General features: G+C 38.3%; 1 protein-coding gene across 1 annotated transcript in view; it reads right to left on the bottom strand.

Annotated features, from left to right (window-relative positions):
- Window positions 1–14,932: 14,932 nt before the first annotated feature.
- BTBD8 (BTB domain containing 8) overlaps window positions 14,933–15,533 on the bottom strand; it is a 114,362-nt gene continuing 113,761 nt past the window's right edge. The window contains exon 18 of the mRNA XM_027058608.2: window positions 14,933–15,399. Within this exon, the coding sequence (XP_026914409.2) occupies window positions 15,374–15,399 (26 nt within the window). The 3' untranslated portion in view covers window positions 14,933–15,373. The remainder of the gene's footprint in view (window positions 15,400–15,533) is intronic.

Below are 15,533 nucleotides of genomic sequence, written 5' to 3'. Positions count from 1 at the left end.
TCCTTAGTAAAATATGTATTGCTGGGAAGAAAAATAGTGCTCCAGAAAAAATCCTTTGGAGCACACTTATAATACGGATTCATTATTCCCTACAGTAACTATTTTGTAAATTTTGACTTGTATATCTGATATTATTAAAATTAGGGGCACTGTTTTGCTGCCCCTGTTGGACAGTTTGTTAAAGCCAGGACAGGGCAGGTCAGGTTAATCAAGACCTGACTCCAGCCACACCTGTGGATTTGGGCATTCAAGGAATTGACTCAGCTGCTGGTGGGGGCAGGAAGGTTAGGTTGCCAGAGGACTCTTCTTGGAAGGCCCTCATGTTTCTAGCTGGCTAATTGTAAAGGGGTAGGAGAGACATCCAAGAGTGAACTGCCGAGGCTCCCAACAAGTAAGAGTGCAGGATAGCCTTCCCTTTCTACCTGTAATACCACAAGGAGATTTAGCTGGAATGAGAGCAGAGACTCTAGTTCTGGTAGTGAAACTGGCAAGTGCAAAGAAGGGTCCATTCTGGGGAGGATACTGAAGTTCTGGGCAACTGACCAGAACAGAGAGGGAAAAGCAAACTGATCTTACTGAAAACCTGCATTGTACCAAGTACTATACCAGATACTTTGCATACATGATTCTATTGATCTTCTCCATAAATGCTATAAAGTATACGTTATTTTCATTTTAAAGATGAGGGAACTAGGGCTCAGAGTGATTTAGTTGGCCAAAGTGATATAGCTAGTAAAAAAAGAGCTGAGATTCACACCTAAATCTATCAGATGTCTGGGCCACATCCCTACCACTACAGTTCCTTCTCTGCACAAAGATCCAGTTATAAGACCTGGAAAACGTCATTTAGGTTACCTAAGTATAAAAATGATTTAGCAAAAAGCCACAGACTGTGGAGATAGCATTGATAGTTCATCCTTCCTTCCTTTAATTTATCCTTCATTTTTTCAATCAACAAATATTTGATTGTGAAGAAAAATAGCCTAGTGTCTGGAGTCAAACAGCCTGGCTTCCTATCATGCCTCCACCGTTAACTTAGCTATGTGAACACAGATAAGTGACAGCTTCTTGGTTTTCTTATCTTTTTTTTCTTTTTTTAAAATTTCCTTACCAATCTCTTTTTTAAATGTCTTTTAACATGTATTCATTTTTGAGAGAAAGAGACAGTGTGAGTGGGGGAGGGACAGAGAGAGAAGGGGAGGGGCAGAGAAAGAGGGAGACACAAGATCTGAAGCATCCTTCAGGTTCCAAGCTGTCAGCACAGAGCCCGATGTGGGGCTCGAACTCACGGACTGAGAGATCATGACCTGAGCCGAAGTTGGATGCTTAACCAAGTGAGCCACCCAGGCACCCCTCTCGGTTTTCTTATCTTAAACTAAGAATAATAATTGTGCTAGTTCATAGATCAATATATGTAAGCCTAAAGCCGTGCCTAAAACAAGCACTCAATATGTTTAACATGCTATCATTATTCAAATGTTCCTTTAATGTCATCTGGCAGCTGTACAGTATCTGCCCAGTCCATTCCTTCTCCCACTCTCCTGCATAACTGTTTCATACCTTCTCCTTTCCTTAATTCTCTAGCACCTTTTGCTCATCCCTACTTTCAGCTGAAGGTCTTCCTTACTATTTAAATGAGAGAAATCAAAGCATCCAAAAGTGAACTTTCCACTGAGGCTCATGAGCACATCTACCCACCAATCATCATCTCTACCCGCAGATTTTGTTTTCCTCCCAGTCTTGGTAGATTAACTGTGCATGCTCTTAAATAAGGTCAACCCTGCAGATGGACACTAGATCTCATCTCTTCTTGTTTACTCAAGAACATAGTTCCAACAATTTTCTCCTGTCTCTCTTACGACATCAGTTTTCTCGTCTGTACTGGACCATTCCCATTAGGAAATAAATATGTCATTATTTCTCCCATCTTAAAATCTTTTGTTCCCTCTTTGCATTCTAGCTAACCATCCATTCTTCTACTCTCTTTTATAGTAAAACTCAAAAGGATTGTCTGTAATTTCTGTTTCTAATACCTCTTCTCTAATTCTTTCTTACATTTACTATAAGGAGGCTGCCTTTTTCATTTCCACCATGCCAAAGAAATTGCTCTTGTCATGGTCATTGTTAAATCCAGCAATTTTCAATACCAATTTTACTTAACCATTTGTCACAGTTGACCCCTTTCTCCTCTTGGAAATACTTCTTACCCCATACCATGGTTTTCCTGTACCTCACTGGCCACTTTTTTTTTCTTCAATACCCAACCTTGTAGGAGAACCCCCAATACAGTCCTTAGACCTCTTTTCTTCTCTGGCTATATTCACTCCCTTGGTGATCTCATCAATTCATGGCTTTAGATATAATCCATATGCTGACAAATCCCAAATTTGTATCTCCAGCTTTAGCCTTTCCCCTGGACTCCAGCTGGTATAAGGAGCTTCCTATTTAATATTTCCACTAAAAGACATCTTAAATTTCACACTTCTAAAGCTGAACTAATTTCCCTCTGCAAACCTATACCACCCCTAGTCTTCCCCATCGCAGCTAATAACTCACACTTTTCATGTTGTTAAATATAAATACCTTGCTTGTTTCTTATATGCCTCACCTCACCCATCAGGATATCTTGTGGCCTGTACCTTCAAAATATATCCATATCCTCACCACCTCCCTAGTCTGAACCACCATCACCAATCACCTGGATTATTGCTATCACTTCCTCACAGATCTTCCTATTTATGCCTTGCCCCTTACAGTCCTTTTTCTACATAGCAGCCAGGGTAATCTTATTAAAATAGAAGTCAGAATTAAAGCTTAAGTCCTTCTGATGACTGACAATGGCCTAAGTCAGCCAGTTACCCTATTACCTATCTAAACCCCTTCTACTACTATTTTTCTAACTTACTTTTTCTGTCCCAGATACATTCTGTTTCAGACCTTCCTGTCCTCATATCTAGGCATGCTTCTGCTTCAGGGCTTTTGAACCAGATATATTCATAGTTCACTCTCTGTTTCCCCTCCTTCAAATCTTACTTAACTCAACTGTCGTCTTCCCAATAAAGCCCACCTTGACTTCCTCATTTAAAATTAGAATCACTCCTGATCTCTCTTAACCTGCTGGGTTTGTTTGTTTGTTTTTCATGTCATTTGCTACCTTCTAACATATTACATATTATGTTTTTTTGTTTGTTTGTTTATAGCCTTTCTTCTCTCACTAGAATGTAAACTCCACAAGAGCATGGACTTTTGTCTGTTTTGTTTGCTGATGAATCCCTAGCACCTAGAACAATGTCTGGTACCTAATAAGCACTAATAAATCTAATTAAATGTTGAAGTATCATTCACCCTGACATATAAAGCACCTTCTAGTTTGTGTCTCAGTGATAACATATCAGACTTCATTGAATGTTAGTAGCCATAATATGAACGGTACCAAAGGGTCTTCTATTTTTATTAAGAGTCTTAGCCTTATTACTGTTAGGCTTGAACTAATTTATTTCAAGCTTTGGTCTTCTGGTTCAGGCTAATTTGTCTGAGAGGTGTTTACTTGAAATGAATGTTCAGCAGCTAACCCCGCTAACAAGTTTTCATTTGGGAGTCTTATGTATTACTGTGATTCATTTATTAACAGAATAAATAAGCCTGTTTGAGTTGTGCTTTTAAAGGTCATCTACCCAATTCAGGTCCAAATATATTGAAACTGACTACACAGATATATTTGGCAGTTCTATAACAGCTCAACTCTATGATTCACTACTCCCTAGAATTCCTACACAGAAATATGTTCAATTTACATTCATGTTTAGTTTCAGAACATCCCTAATTCAGCAGCTGTGAGAAAGTTATAATGAAAAATTAATTCTGTAAATTATTTATTCCTGAATGGAAAATGTAAGCTTGAACTTGAAAGCATAGAATCAATAAAAATATATATATATATATATTTCATAAACCTTGCAATGCCATATTTCCACATTAGTTGTAGAATGACAAGCTGTTATGAGACAGTGCAAAGAATAGCTTAATGTTTTTTGTGAGATGTCTCAGTTTCATAAGCAGCAGCAAACCTTCTAATCTACTTAGTGGCTTGAATGCTTTGACAGATCTATGATAGTCAATGTACTTCAATATTTTTCCCTTTTAGTCAGTTGCAAATATTGAACAAGCATTTTCTTTTGAGGCTCTACTGGATGTTCTTTTTGTTATCTGCTTCATTCCTGACATTCTGACCTTGATGTTCTAAACTGTCAAAAGGAAACACACACATACACAAAGACTAAGGGAACGTAGAGGAAATCTGATGAAAGAAAAGTGGCTGTTTTCAAATCTAGCCTTTCCCCAATTGTCGTTGATACAGGAACTGATACAGTACTATATTCTCAAAACTCACCATGTATATAAATTCCTATTTTTAAATGATTGGATGTAAACAGTTTATTGCCTGAAGCCTGCTTTGGATTCTGTGTCTCCCTCTCTCTGTTCTTCCCCTGCTCGCACTCTGTCTCTCTCTCTCTCTCAAAAATAAATAAACATTACAAAAATTTTTTTAAATAAAAATAGCTGGTTGTTTGGCTTTAAAAGCTTTTTAAAAATAGGTTTGGGCATGTATGTATATGGTTTAGATAAAGCAAAATATATTCAGTTCTTTATTCAGACATTAAGAAAGAATTTTTGCACTCCTACCACACTGGTTCTATTCATCCTCTGATTTAAATCTCTCCTGAGCTCTCAACTGTCAGTGATAATCCCTTGTGTTGTAGCTACTGTTGGTTTAATGTGATTATTGAGTGTAGCTGTAATTTAATGGTTAATTCCTCAAAGTTTAGACACTTCAACAGATTCTTGTTTTTAGGCAAGGGAAATTGCCTTCAATTCTCAGTCGTAATATAGAAGCAACCTAGAGGAAAATTCAACACAGCAGCAACAGCTACGTCTGAGAACATAAAAATTCCTGAATTTAAGGCATTTTGAACTGGATAAAGAAAGTCCTACGCTTCAAAGCATAATCAAGTTTTATCATATAAAAAGGGATTTAAAAAATACATAATATCTATCTCTGTCCCTGCATCAGATCAAGTGTATGTGCCAATTATAAATTTTGTGGTTACCACTTTTACCAGGTATGCACTGCTTTTTGAGGCAGCCAGAGCTCTTTTTTTTTAATTGAGGTATAGTTGACAAGGCAATATTATATTAATTTCAGGTTTACAACATAGTGATTTGACAATTATATACATTATGAAATGCTCACCACAATAAGTATAATTATCATCTGTCACCATACAAAGCTATTATGATATTACTGACTGTATTTCCTATTGCTGTACTTCCCATCCCTGTGACTTACTTATTTTATAACTAGGCGTCTGTACGTCTTACTCTTCTTCACCTATTTCACCCATCCCCACAACCCTCTCTCCTCTGGTAATCACTAGTTTGAGTTTGTTCCCTGTATTTATGAGTTTCTGAGTCTGGCTTTTTGTTTGTTCATTTGTTTTTTAGATTCCACATATAAGTGAAATCTTATGCTATTTATTTCTGTCTGACTTATTTCATCTAGCATAATATATTCTAGGTCCATCCATGTTATTGTGAATGGCAAGATTTCACTCTTTTTATGGCTGAGTAATATTCATATATATATGTGTGTGTGTGTGTATATATATATATATATATATGATGGACATTTGTCTCTCTTGATGGACAATTAGGGTGCTACCATATCTTGGCTATTATAAATAATACTGCAATAAACTTAGGGGTGCCTGTATCTTTTTGAATTTTCTGTTTTCATTTTCTTCTGGTAAATACCCACCATTAGAATTACTGAATCATGTGATTGTTATTTTAATCTTTTTGAGGAACCCCCATACTTTTTCCCATTGTGTCTGTACCAATTTACATTCCCACCAACAGGGGATAAGGGTTTCCTTTTCTCCACATCCTTGCCAACATTTTCTATTTCTTGTCTTTTTGATACTAGCCATTCTGACTGGTGTGAGGGAATAACTCATTGTGGTTTTGATTTTCATTTCCCTGATGGCAAGTGCTACTGAACAACATTTCATGTGTCTGTTAGCCGCCTGTACATCTTTTGTGGAAAAATGACTATTCAGCTCTTCTGCTCATTTTTTAATTAGTTTTTTTTTTTTTGGTGTTAAGTTGTATACGTTCTTTATATATTTTGGATGTTTTTTTAACATTTATTTATTTTTGAGAGACAGAGCACGAGTGGGAAAGGGGCAGAGAGAGGCGGGGACACAGAATCCAAAGTAGGCTCCAGACTCTGAGCAGTCAGCACAGAGCCCGACGCAGGGCTCTAACTCACAGACTGCAAGATCATGACCTGAGCTGAAGTCAGACGCTTAACCAACTGAGCCACCCAGGTGACCCAATGTATATTTTGGATATTAACCCCTTGTCAGATATATCATTTGCGAATACCTTCTCCCATTCAGTAGGTTGCCTTTTTGTTTTGTTGGTAGTTTCTTTCACTGCACCAAATTTTTTTAGTTTAATGTAATCCCAATTGTTTATTTTTGCTTTTTTTCCCCTTGCCTTAGGAAACAGCCAGAGTTATATTAATTACTTCTTTATTTCTTCTTCCCTTTACCTCTACTATCTCTCTCGCACTACATCCATAGAGAGCTAGAAGGAAACAGTTGAGCAGGAAGGAGGGAGCAGGCTGCATGTTGAGAAGTGTATTGTCCCAATATATAGCATTGTAGGGAGGAGCAGAGAGACGACCCAAGAGCAGTGCAAACTGAGAATTTTGTAGTTTTTTATGTACTCTGTCATTTCAAAATCTTCTAACAGAAAATTAGACAATAGTATAAGAACAGCCAGTACAGGGAAAATTCAATAGGTCAATGATTAGTAGACATAGAAATTGAAATAAGATCTGACACATATACAAGTGGAAAGGGAACAGGACCAAAAGAAACATACAATTCTGTTGATAAACACTTAAGTCTGAGGACTCTTACAGAAAAGTGAGTAAAAGAAGAGAAAAAATCAACACGGAACCTATGAAAAAATATTTCAGAACAAGGGAAAGGAAATAACACCATAAAGACTGAAAGGAAAAGCATAAAAATGATCTACTGCATTATCCAAAAGAAAGCTTCCAGAGACTATTTGCATCCTTAATAGAGTACAAAAAGCCATGTGTGTTCTAAAAACTTGCATCCATAAAGTGTGAGAAGAAAGATATAAACAGGATGAAATGGAAACTCAAGAGAATGTTATGAATAAAATAAAGGACAGGGAATTATACAAAAATAACGCAACCACAGAATTAAAATCCCCAGTGGCAATGAAGAAAGACTTGACTCTGCAAGAATATTGAATAAATAATGAGGGTTACTTGAGACACTCCTGGTGAACAGATAAAGATAAGAGGTAGGTGGAACAGATAAAAGTAGGGAAACAGAAAAGACAATTGGTATTCATGAAGAAGAGACTAAAACAAGTGGAAGAAAATCAAATATATGATGGGAAGGACACTTTCCTGATGAGAATAGAAAGCCCATAGATGCAGACAGAAAGAAATAGCCATGTTTTTGGCAAAAATAAATGACAAAGACCTACATCTAGACAAGCCTGAGAATGTTTTTAAATTACAAGGCTCCAGAAAAAAATCTACAAAGATCTGTGAAGGAAATAAAAGATGTTTCCTAGAAAGCACAAGAAAACCATGTTCACTTCAGACTTCTGTGCTGCCACACTAAATTATAGGAGATAATTATTCCAAGCTATTTTCAACTAACTGAGAGGTAAGGACAGGCAATGAGCACTCAGATGGGTTAAATGAAGACATGCATATAAAGACTTATTAATATAGTCACAAAAGCTAAACACAGATGTAATGCATTAATTTATGCGCCTCTTCAGATCCTTTTGGCCCTTTGTTTCCCTGGTTTCAGTATTTGCTCAGCTTCCAAGCCCAAGCAGCCCATTCAAAGGCTCTTGCCATTCCTACAATAATAACTCCTGATTCCTCCAACTGGATTTTGTCTTCTGACACCACCAACTGGATCAGCTTTCCCAGGCAGGAAGGCTAATTTTGGCATGGGCTCCATCATATATGCTACAGTGGGAGCTGTATTGGCCCAATGAGATCCATGGAGAGGGGCCCTGGCTTCTCCAGTAGCTGCCAATAGGTGCCCAGGTCACATTCTGTAAGTATGTAGGAATTAACTCCTATGGTGCAATGAAGAGAAAATAGGGAAGAGCAAGCACATAAATTTTCACCCTTCTTCCCCCTTATTGTTCTAAGATTCAGAAGCACCATTAGCCTCTCCAAAGGTGTACTGTGTGACCAAGCAAGCAACTATTTCTCATGAAGCTGAGCATAGCTTGCCTCCTTGTATTTGCTTCCCTCCTTCCCTTTTTACTTTACTTTCTTCCTCACTGTTGCTTCCCTAGGATTGAACCCTCTGATAAAACATGAGTTCCACAAGCTTTGCCTTAGGTTCTATTTTCTGGAGAACTGGGCTAAAACAAAAGTCAAAATTACTCTTAAAAGGGAAGACACATCATGTAAAAATTCTGAATGATAATCTGGATCCAAACACTCAAAACATCTAAACAATATCAGAGAGAGGAATAAACAAAGGACATAAGGTAAGAGGAAAGTGGTGGAGAGAGAGGTGTGCTAATTTCTCATTTCCAATAGGGGAAACTCAAAAGATGTCATTACACATTGGATTCTTGTGGACTGGAGAAATATAAGGTAAAAAATGTTTTAGGGAAAATAGTGTTAACTGCATGGGGGAGTTAGAATACTAATTTTCTAAACATTAGAGAAAAGCAAATGAAATCTGATTTGTAGAAAAAAAGACACAAAAGAAGGAAGGTTAAAACATAAAAATCTAAAACAAAATGAGAAAATTAACAAATTTAATCTTATAAATGATGTTGAAGATATTTAAAGAAAAAAAGATATTTAAAGAAAAATAAAAAGTATACACCATGAAATAAAAAAGAGAATGGTAGAGGTCATAAAACAATTTTGGAAGCTGGAAGCAAAAGGAGTGACAATTAACCTTATAAATCCAAGAAAGGTAAAGCCTAGCTCAGCATTGGGGAGAGTCAGAAAGCAACTCAGAACTCCCAGAGGTTTAGAAATTTGTTTCAGAGTTTCTGGTGTATCAGAGGTGTGACTTAGAGGCAGAATTATTGAAAGCCTGTTTTTTTTTTTTTAACGTTTATTTACTTTTGAGACAGAGACAGAGAGAGACAGAGCATGAACGGGGGAGGGTCAGAGAGAGAGAGGGAGACACAGAATCTGAAACAGGCTCCAGGCTCTGAGCTGTCAGCACAGAGCCTGACGCGGGGCTCGAACTCACGGGTTGTGAGATAATGACCTGAGCCGAAGTCGGGCGCTTAACCGACTGAGCCACCCAGGCGCCCCTTGAAAGCCTGTTTCAGAAGCATTCAGAATCCAAGATGCCCTACTCATAGCCAAGTGACTCCTCCTCCCTGACTTCAGCGAATCAGAGGTTCTTTCTCTGGAGAGGCTAGTCTGATAGTCTTTGACGGGGGACTACAGGTGCAACTGAAAGCGGATTTTGCTAAAAACGGGAGGATAAGAGAATACATACACACAGAAAGTGATACCCTCTTCCATAATGTACCATAATTGCTCTTAGAATGTTGGTATCAAGGTCATTTCTTCCAGGCAGGAGATAGGAAGATTTTTATTATATGAGGAATCTAAATAGATTAGATGAAAAGACCTCAAGATGCTGACAGTGGTGTTTCACAAAAATGGACCCAATCAGATTATTCTGCCAAGAAGACTACCATCAACAAGCCCAACTCACTTGCATATAATTTCCAAAAAATATTTGAGTCCCTAAAATATGAGAAAAAAGCCAAAGAATGCCTCTAATTTCAGTCTCTAAAAATAGAGACTAAAACAAATAGAAAAAAGCAAATTGGGAAAAACTCACTGCGCAGAGAGTATGAATCTGTAAAAAAAATAATTTATACCCTCAGATGAGGAAAATACTGCATCCAAGGAACAAGAAGAAAATACTATTAAGAAAAATTTCAATGAACAAAATAAAAAATAAAATAGCAATAATGAAAATTCAAAGCTGAATGGAAGGACTGGGAGACAAAGTTAAGGAAATTCCTCAAGAACTAAAGGACAAAGAGATTAATTTGAGGGAAAAGGTATTAGTGTTCCCATATCTAATAACAGGAGTTTCAAAAAGACAGAACAGAGAAAACAGAGGAGGACAAAATCATTGGATCAATAATCTAAGAAAATTTTCTACCATGAAAGGACATGAGTTTCCAAACTGAAAGGGCCTCCCACATATGTAGGACAATGGATGAAAATATACCCATGTCAGGTACATGGTCATACTATTTTATAATATCAAGGACAAAGAGAAAGTCCTAAAATTCTTCAGACTACTTACAAAAACAAAAACAAACAAAAAAACAAGAATCAGAATAGCATCAGACTTAACAACAACACTGGAAATAACATATTCAAAAATTGGAAATAAAATTATTCCCATTCAAGAATGTTATATTCAATTAAGCTACCTTTTAAGTGCATGGGTAGAATAAAGGTGTTTTCTGGCTTTCAAGTTCTTAAAAATTGTGCCTCTCATGGATCCCTTTGGAGGAAGTACTCCACCAAAACTAGAACATAAAACAAAGAGGAAGATGTGGGACATAGTTAATGGGGAGTTTAATGAGGAAAGAAGTGAAGGAATCCTCATGTTGAACATGAAGGGAGATCCAGGGAAACAGCTTTACAGAACTCCTAGAGAATAAACTATCCAGACTGGAGGAGGATAAGTTGAAATGAATGAGTCCTTTTTTAGTTAGTTCTGTGCTTTTAAACTCATTTGACTTGCTGTGCAAAAACTTTTAATAATATTAAAGACTCATCTATGTTTTACCTATTTATCTTTTTTTAATTTAAATCCAGTGTAGTTAATATATACTGTTATATTGCTTTTAGGTGTAGAATATAGTGATTCAACAATTCTATACATTACTCAGTGCTCATCACGATAAGTGTACTCTAAATACCCTTCACCTATTTCACTCATTCTCCCCCTACCCACCTCTCCTCTGGTAGACATCAATTTGTTCTCTTTAGTTAAGGGCCTGCTTTTTGGTTGGTTTGTCTCTTTTTTTTTTTTGTACATTTATTTTGTTTCTTAAATTCCACATTTGAGTGAAATCATATGGTGTTTTTCTCTGACTGATTTATTTCATTTAGCATTATACCCTTTACTAGATCCATCCATGTTGCTGCAAATGGCAAGATTTCTTTTTTTTATGGCTGAGTAATATTCCACTGTGTGTGTGTATAGTCACACACACACACACACACACACCATATCTTTTTCCATTCATCTATTGATCAATACTTGGACTGCTTCCATAACTTGGCTCTTGTCAATAATGCTGTAACAAACATAGGGGTCCATATATCTTTTCAAATTAGTGTTTTTGTTTTCTCTGGGTAAATACCCAGTAGTGAAATCACTGGATCATGTGATATTTCTATTTTTAAGTTTTTGAGGAACTTCTGTAATGTTTTCCATAGTGGCTGCACCAGTTTGCATTCCCACCTACAGTGCATGAGGATTCCTTTTTCCCCACATCCTTGCCAACACGTGTTGCTGATGTTTTTTATTTTATTTTATCCATTCTGACAGGTATGGCGTGATATCTCATTGTGGTTTTGATTTGCATTTCCTTGATGATGAGTGCTGTTGAGCATCTTTTCATGTGTCTGTTGGTCATCTGTATGTCTTTGTAGAAATGTCTGTTCATGTCTTCTGCCTACTTTTAATTTGAATTGTTTTGGGTTTTTTGGCATTGAGTTTTGTAAGTCTTTATATATTTTGTATACATATCAGACATGTCATTTTCAAATATCTTCTCCTATTAAATAGGTTGTCTTAGTTTTGTTGATTATTTCCTTTGCTGTGCAGAAGGTTTTTATTTTGATGTAGTTCCAATAGTTTATTTTTGCCTTTGTTTTCCTTGTATGTAACTGTTTTCATTTCTCTTGCTACTTTTAAAATTCTCTCTTTATAACCACTTTTAACCATTTTAATTACTACATATTGGTGTGGGCCTTCTCGGTTGATTTTGTTCAGGGTTCTTTGTGCCTCCTGGATCTGGATTTCTGGTTCCTCCCTCACATTTGGGAAGTTTTCAGCCATTATTTCTTCAAATAAATTTTCCACCCCTTTTTCTCTCTTTTCTTCTTCTGGGATCCCTATAATGAGAATGTTAGTATGCTTGATGGTGTTACTGAGTTCCCTAAGTCTCATTTCATTTATTATTATTATTATTATTATTATTATTATTATTATTATTATTATTATTTTCTCCTCTCTCCTTTTCAGCCTGATTGCTTTCATTACTCTGTCCTCCAGTTTACTGATCTGTTCTTGTGCTTCCTCTAGTCTATTTATTCCATCTAGTTTATTATTTCCTTTATTGAGTACTTCATCTCTGATTGGTTTGTTTTATGTTTTCTCTCTTTGTTAATGGTCTCACTGAAGTCTCCATCAGATATATTACTCATCTGTGTTTCATTTAGGTCTCTTGCTGTGATTTTGTCCTGTTCTTTCATTTGAGACATGTTCCTCTGTCTTCTCGTTTTGTCTAATTCTCTGTGTCTGCTTATATGTGTTAGGAAAGCCCACTATGTCTCCTGTTCTTGAAGATACTGGGTTTATGAAGAAGAGGTCCTGTAGTGCTCTGCAGTGCAGTATCTCCTGTTCACCAGAATCTGCTGCTTCAGAGGTCTTCTATTTGTGTTGCACGTGCCCTGCTGTTATTGCCATGCTGCTTGTGCCTTCAGTCCAGTCATCTGCCTTGGTTCTCTGTGCCTGTTGTGGGCAGGGTTTGGTTCCTGTGTTGTCATTGGGCCAGTCTGGGGCCATCTTGGGCTTGAGTTGAGTCAGACTAGGTATTTGCCTAGATGCAGTAGCATGGAACTTCAGGGTGATTTCCCTGTGTTGTCCCCTGTGAAACTTTTTTAGGTGGGCAGGGCCTGCAGTCAGACCTGAGGTCTACCCCCAGTACACTGCTGCGGCTGCAGTTGGACTGGTATATGTAGTTATCTTCCCCTCTCTCTGGGACAGGAGTCACTTTGGAGTGGTACTGGCCCCTGTTGGGACTGCTTATACACTGCCAGACCCGTGACACCACTTTGGATGGTCTCTTGCCAAAGACATATTGAAGGGGGCAGGTCTGTAGGAGCACATGAACGCAGGGTGCACTGTGCCAGCAAGGTCCACAAGGGACCTGCCTCTGCTTGGGACTACTTCTCTGAGGCTGGCCAGGTTGGAGGGAGTAGACCTGCAGAAGTGCAAAGGGGTGCTGTTAGCAAGCTAGGTGGAGAGTGATGGCTCCGTGCTGGTTCCTGAAGGTGTTTTTGTATTTAGGCTGTGGGGCAGGGGAGGGAAATGGCACCTACTAGCTCTTTTGTTCTTGGGGAAAGTTCCCAAAGATCCCTGCCCCTCCACCACATGCTCAGTGATTAGTAAATGAATCTTCCTGTATACCTCAAGTGTTTTGTTTTTTAAATTATATTTATTTTGAGAGAGAGATGCAGGAGGGGCAGAGAGGGAGAGGGAGAGGGAAAGGGAGAGAGAGAGAGAGAGAGAGAGAGAGAGAGAGAGAGAGAGAGAGAGAAAGAGAGAATCACAAGCAGGCTCTGCACTGTCAGCACAGAGCCCAGTGCATGGCTCAAACCCACAAACTGTGAGATCATGACTTGAGCTGAAACCACAAGTTGGACACTTAACCGACTGACACCCAGGAGCCCCTACATCAGGTTTTAACTACTGCTTCTATGCTATATCTCCATATGGCTCTTTGCTGTGTTATCTCTTTAAAGGTGGGGACTCCACCCTCCTAGCTCTCCCAGAGCCCAGCCTGCTGATTTTTCAAGTTCCAGATGTTAAGCCCCACTGATTCTTAGGCCCTCTGTTTTTCAAAGCCAAATGTTATGGGAATTTGTCTTCTCCATGTGGGTTCTCCATGACTGGGGTGCCTGGTGTGGAGATCTGGTCTTCTCCCTTCTCCACACCTGCTATGTCCCTCTCTCCCACTTATAGTCCCACCGGACTGTTCAGCTCCTGATCGAGTCTCTGCCCTTCCTACCCTCTTTGATGTGGCCTCTTCTTTACATTTGGCTGTGGAGAGTTGGTTCTGCCGTCTTTGGGTCATTTTCTGGGTAATTACACTGACATGGGTGTTATCTAGTTGTATCCATGGGACAAAGTGAGCTTAGGATCCTCCTACTCTTACATCTCCCCTGAAGTCCCTATCATCTGTCTTTTTTTTTTTAAGTTTATTTATTTTAAGAGAAAGGGGGGGGGGTGCGTAGTGTGCAGTGGTGGGACCATGGGAGATGGAGAGAGAGAGAATCCCGATCAAGCTCTGTGCTGAGATCATGACCTGAGCTGAAATCAAGAGTCAGACACTTAACTGACTGAACCACCCAGGTGTTCCCCTATCATCTTTTTTTTTTTTTTTTTTTGATTTGAGAGACAGGGAGAGAGAGAGAGCATAAGCAGGGGAGGGGCAGAGAGAGAACGAGAGAGGGGGAGACAGAATTCGAAGCAGGCTCCAAGCTGTCAGTGCAGAACCTGATACAGGGCTCAAAACCATGACTGTGAGATCACAAACTGAGCCAAAGTCAGACACCTAACTCACTGAGCCACCCAGGTGCCCCCTTATCATCTATCTTTTAGACACAAAATGAGATTCATCTTATGTGTCAATTATGTGTCAGTTACACATATTGTGTACCTTATGTGTCAATTACAATAGCTACAATTATGATCAAAATTGTTAGGAAAAATAATTCCCACCATTTTAAGTTTTATTAAAAAATTTTAGTATACCAGTAATTAATATATTTTAATTTCAATTTTATTTTTCTTAAGTAAACACTGCATCCAATGTGGGGCTCAAACTCATGACCCCAAGATCAAGAGTTGCATTCTCTATGTACTGAGCCAGACAGGCACCCCAATACATTCCTAATGTACAAAGCAGAAAAAATAGTATAACAAGAACACATCCCAAATCCAGAGCTAACTACTACCAATATATTGGTATAGTTATCTTTAGTTATATATTCATATGTATGATAAATAGGATTAGGTCTGGCTGCATAGAAGAGAACATTCAGTTAATAGTAGTTGAAAATGCTAAGTCTAATATACAAAATCCTCTTCCCTCATGTAATAGCAGTCCAGGGTTGGTCTGTAGGTAGTCCAGGGTTGATACAGTGGTTTCATGAGGTATTTTGGGACGCAGATTCCTGGTAGCTTTCCACTGTGCTATCACCAGGGTGTGGCACTCACCCTTATGGCACATTTATGCTCCAGGCAGCTTGACAGGGAAGAAGAGAAGGAAAACCCAACCTCTTTAGATAAACTTTTAGAAAGTGCTACTCAACACTGTTATTTCTATTTCATTGGTCAGAACCTGGTCACAAGGTTATAATTAGCTGCAAGTAAGGCAGG

This window comes from Acinonyx jubatus, chromosome C1 (genome assembly GCF_027475565.1).
Source record: "Acinonyx jubatus isolate Ajub_Pintada_27869175 chromosome C1, VMU_Ajub_asm_v1.0, whole genome shotgun sequence".
NCBI lineage: Eukaryota > Metazoa > Chordata > Mammalia > Carnivora > Felidae > Acinonyx > Acinonyx jubatus.
The sequence above is the reverse complement of the archived record's forward strand: the minus strand, read 5'-3'. Positions and strand labels throughout refer to the sequence as shown.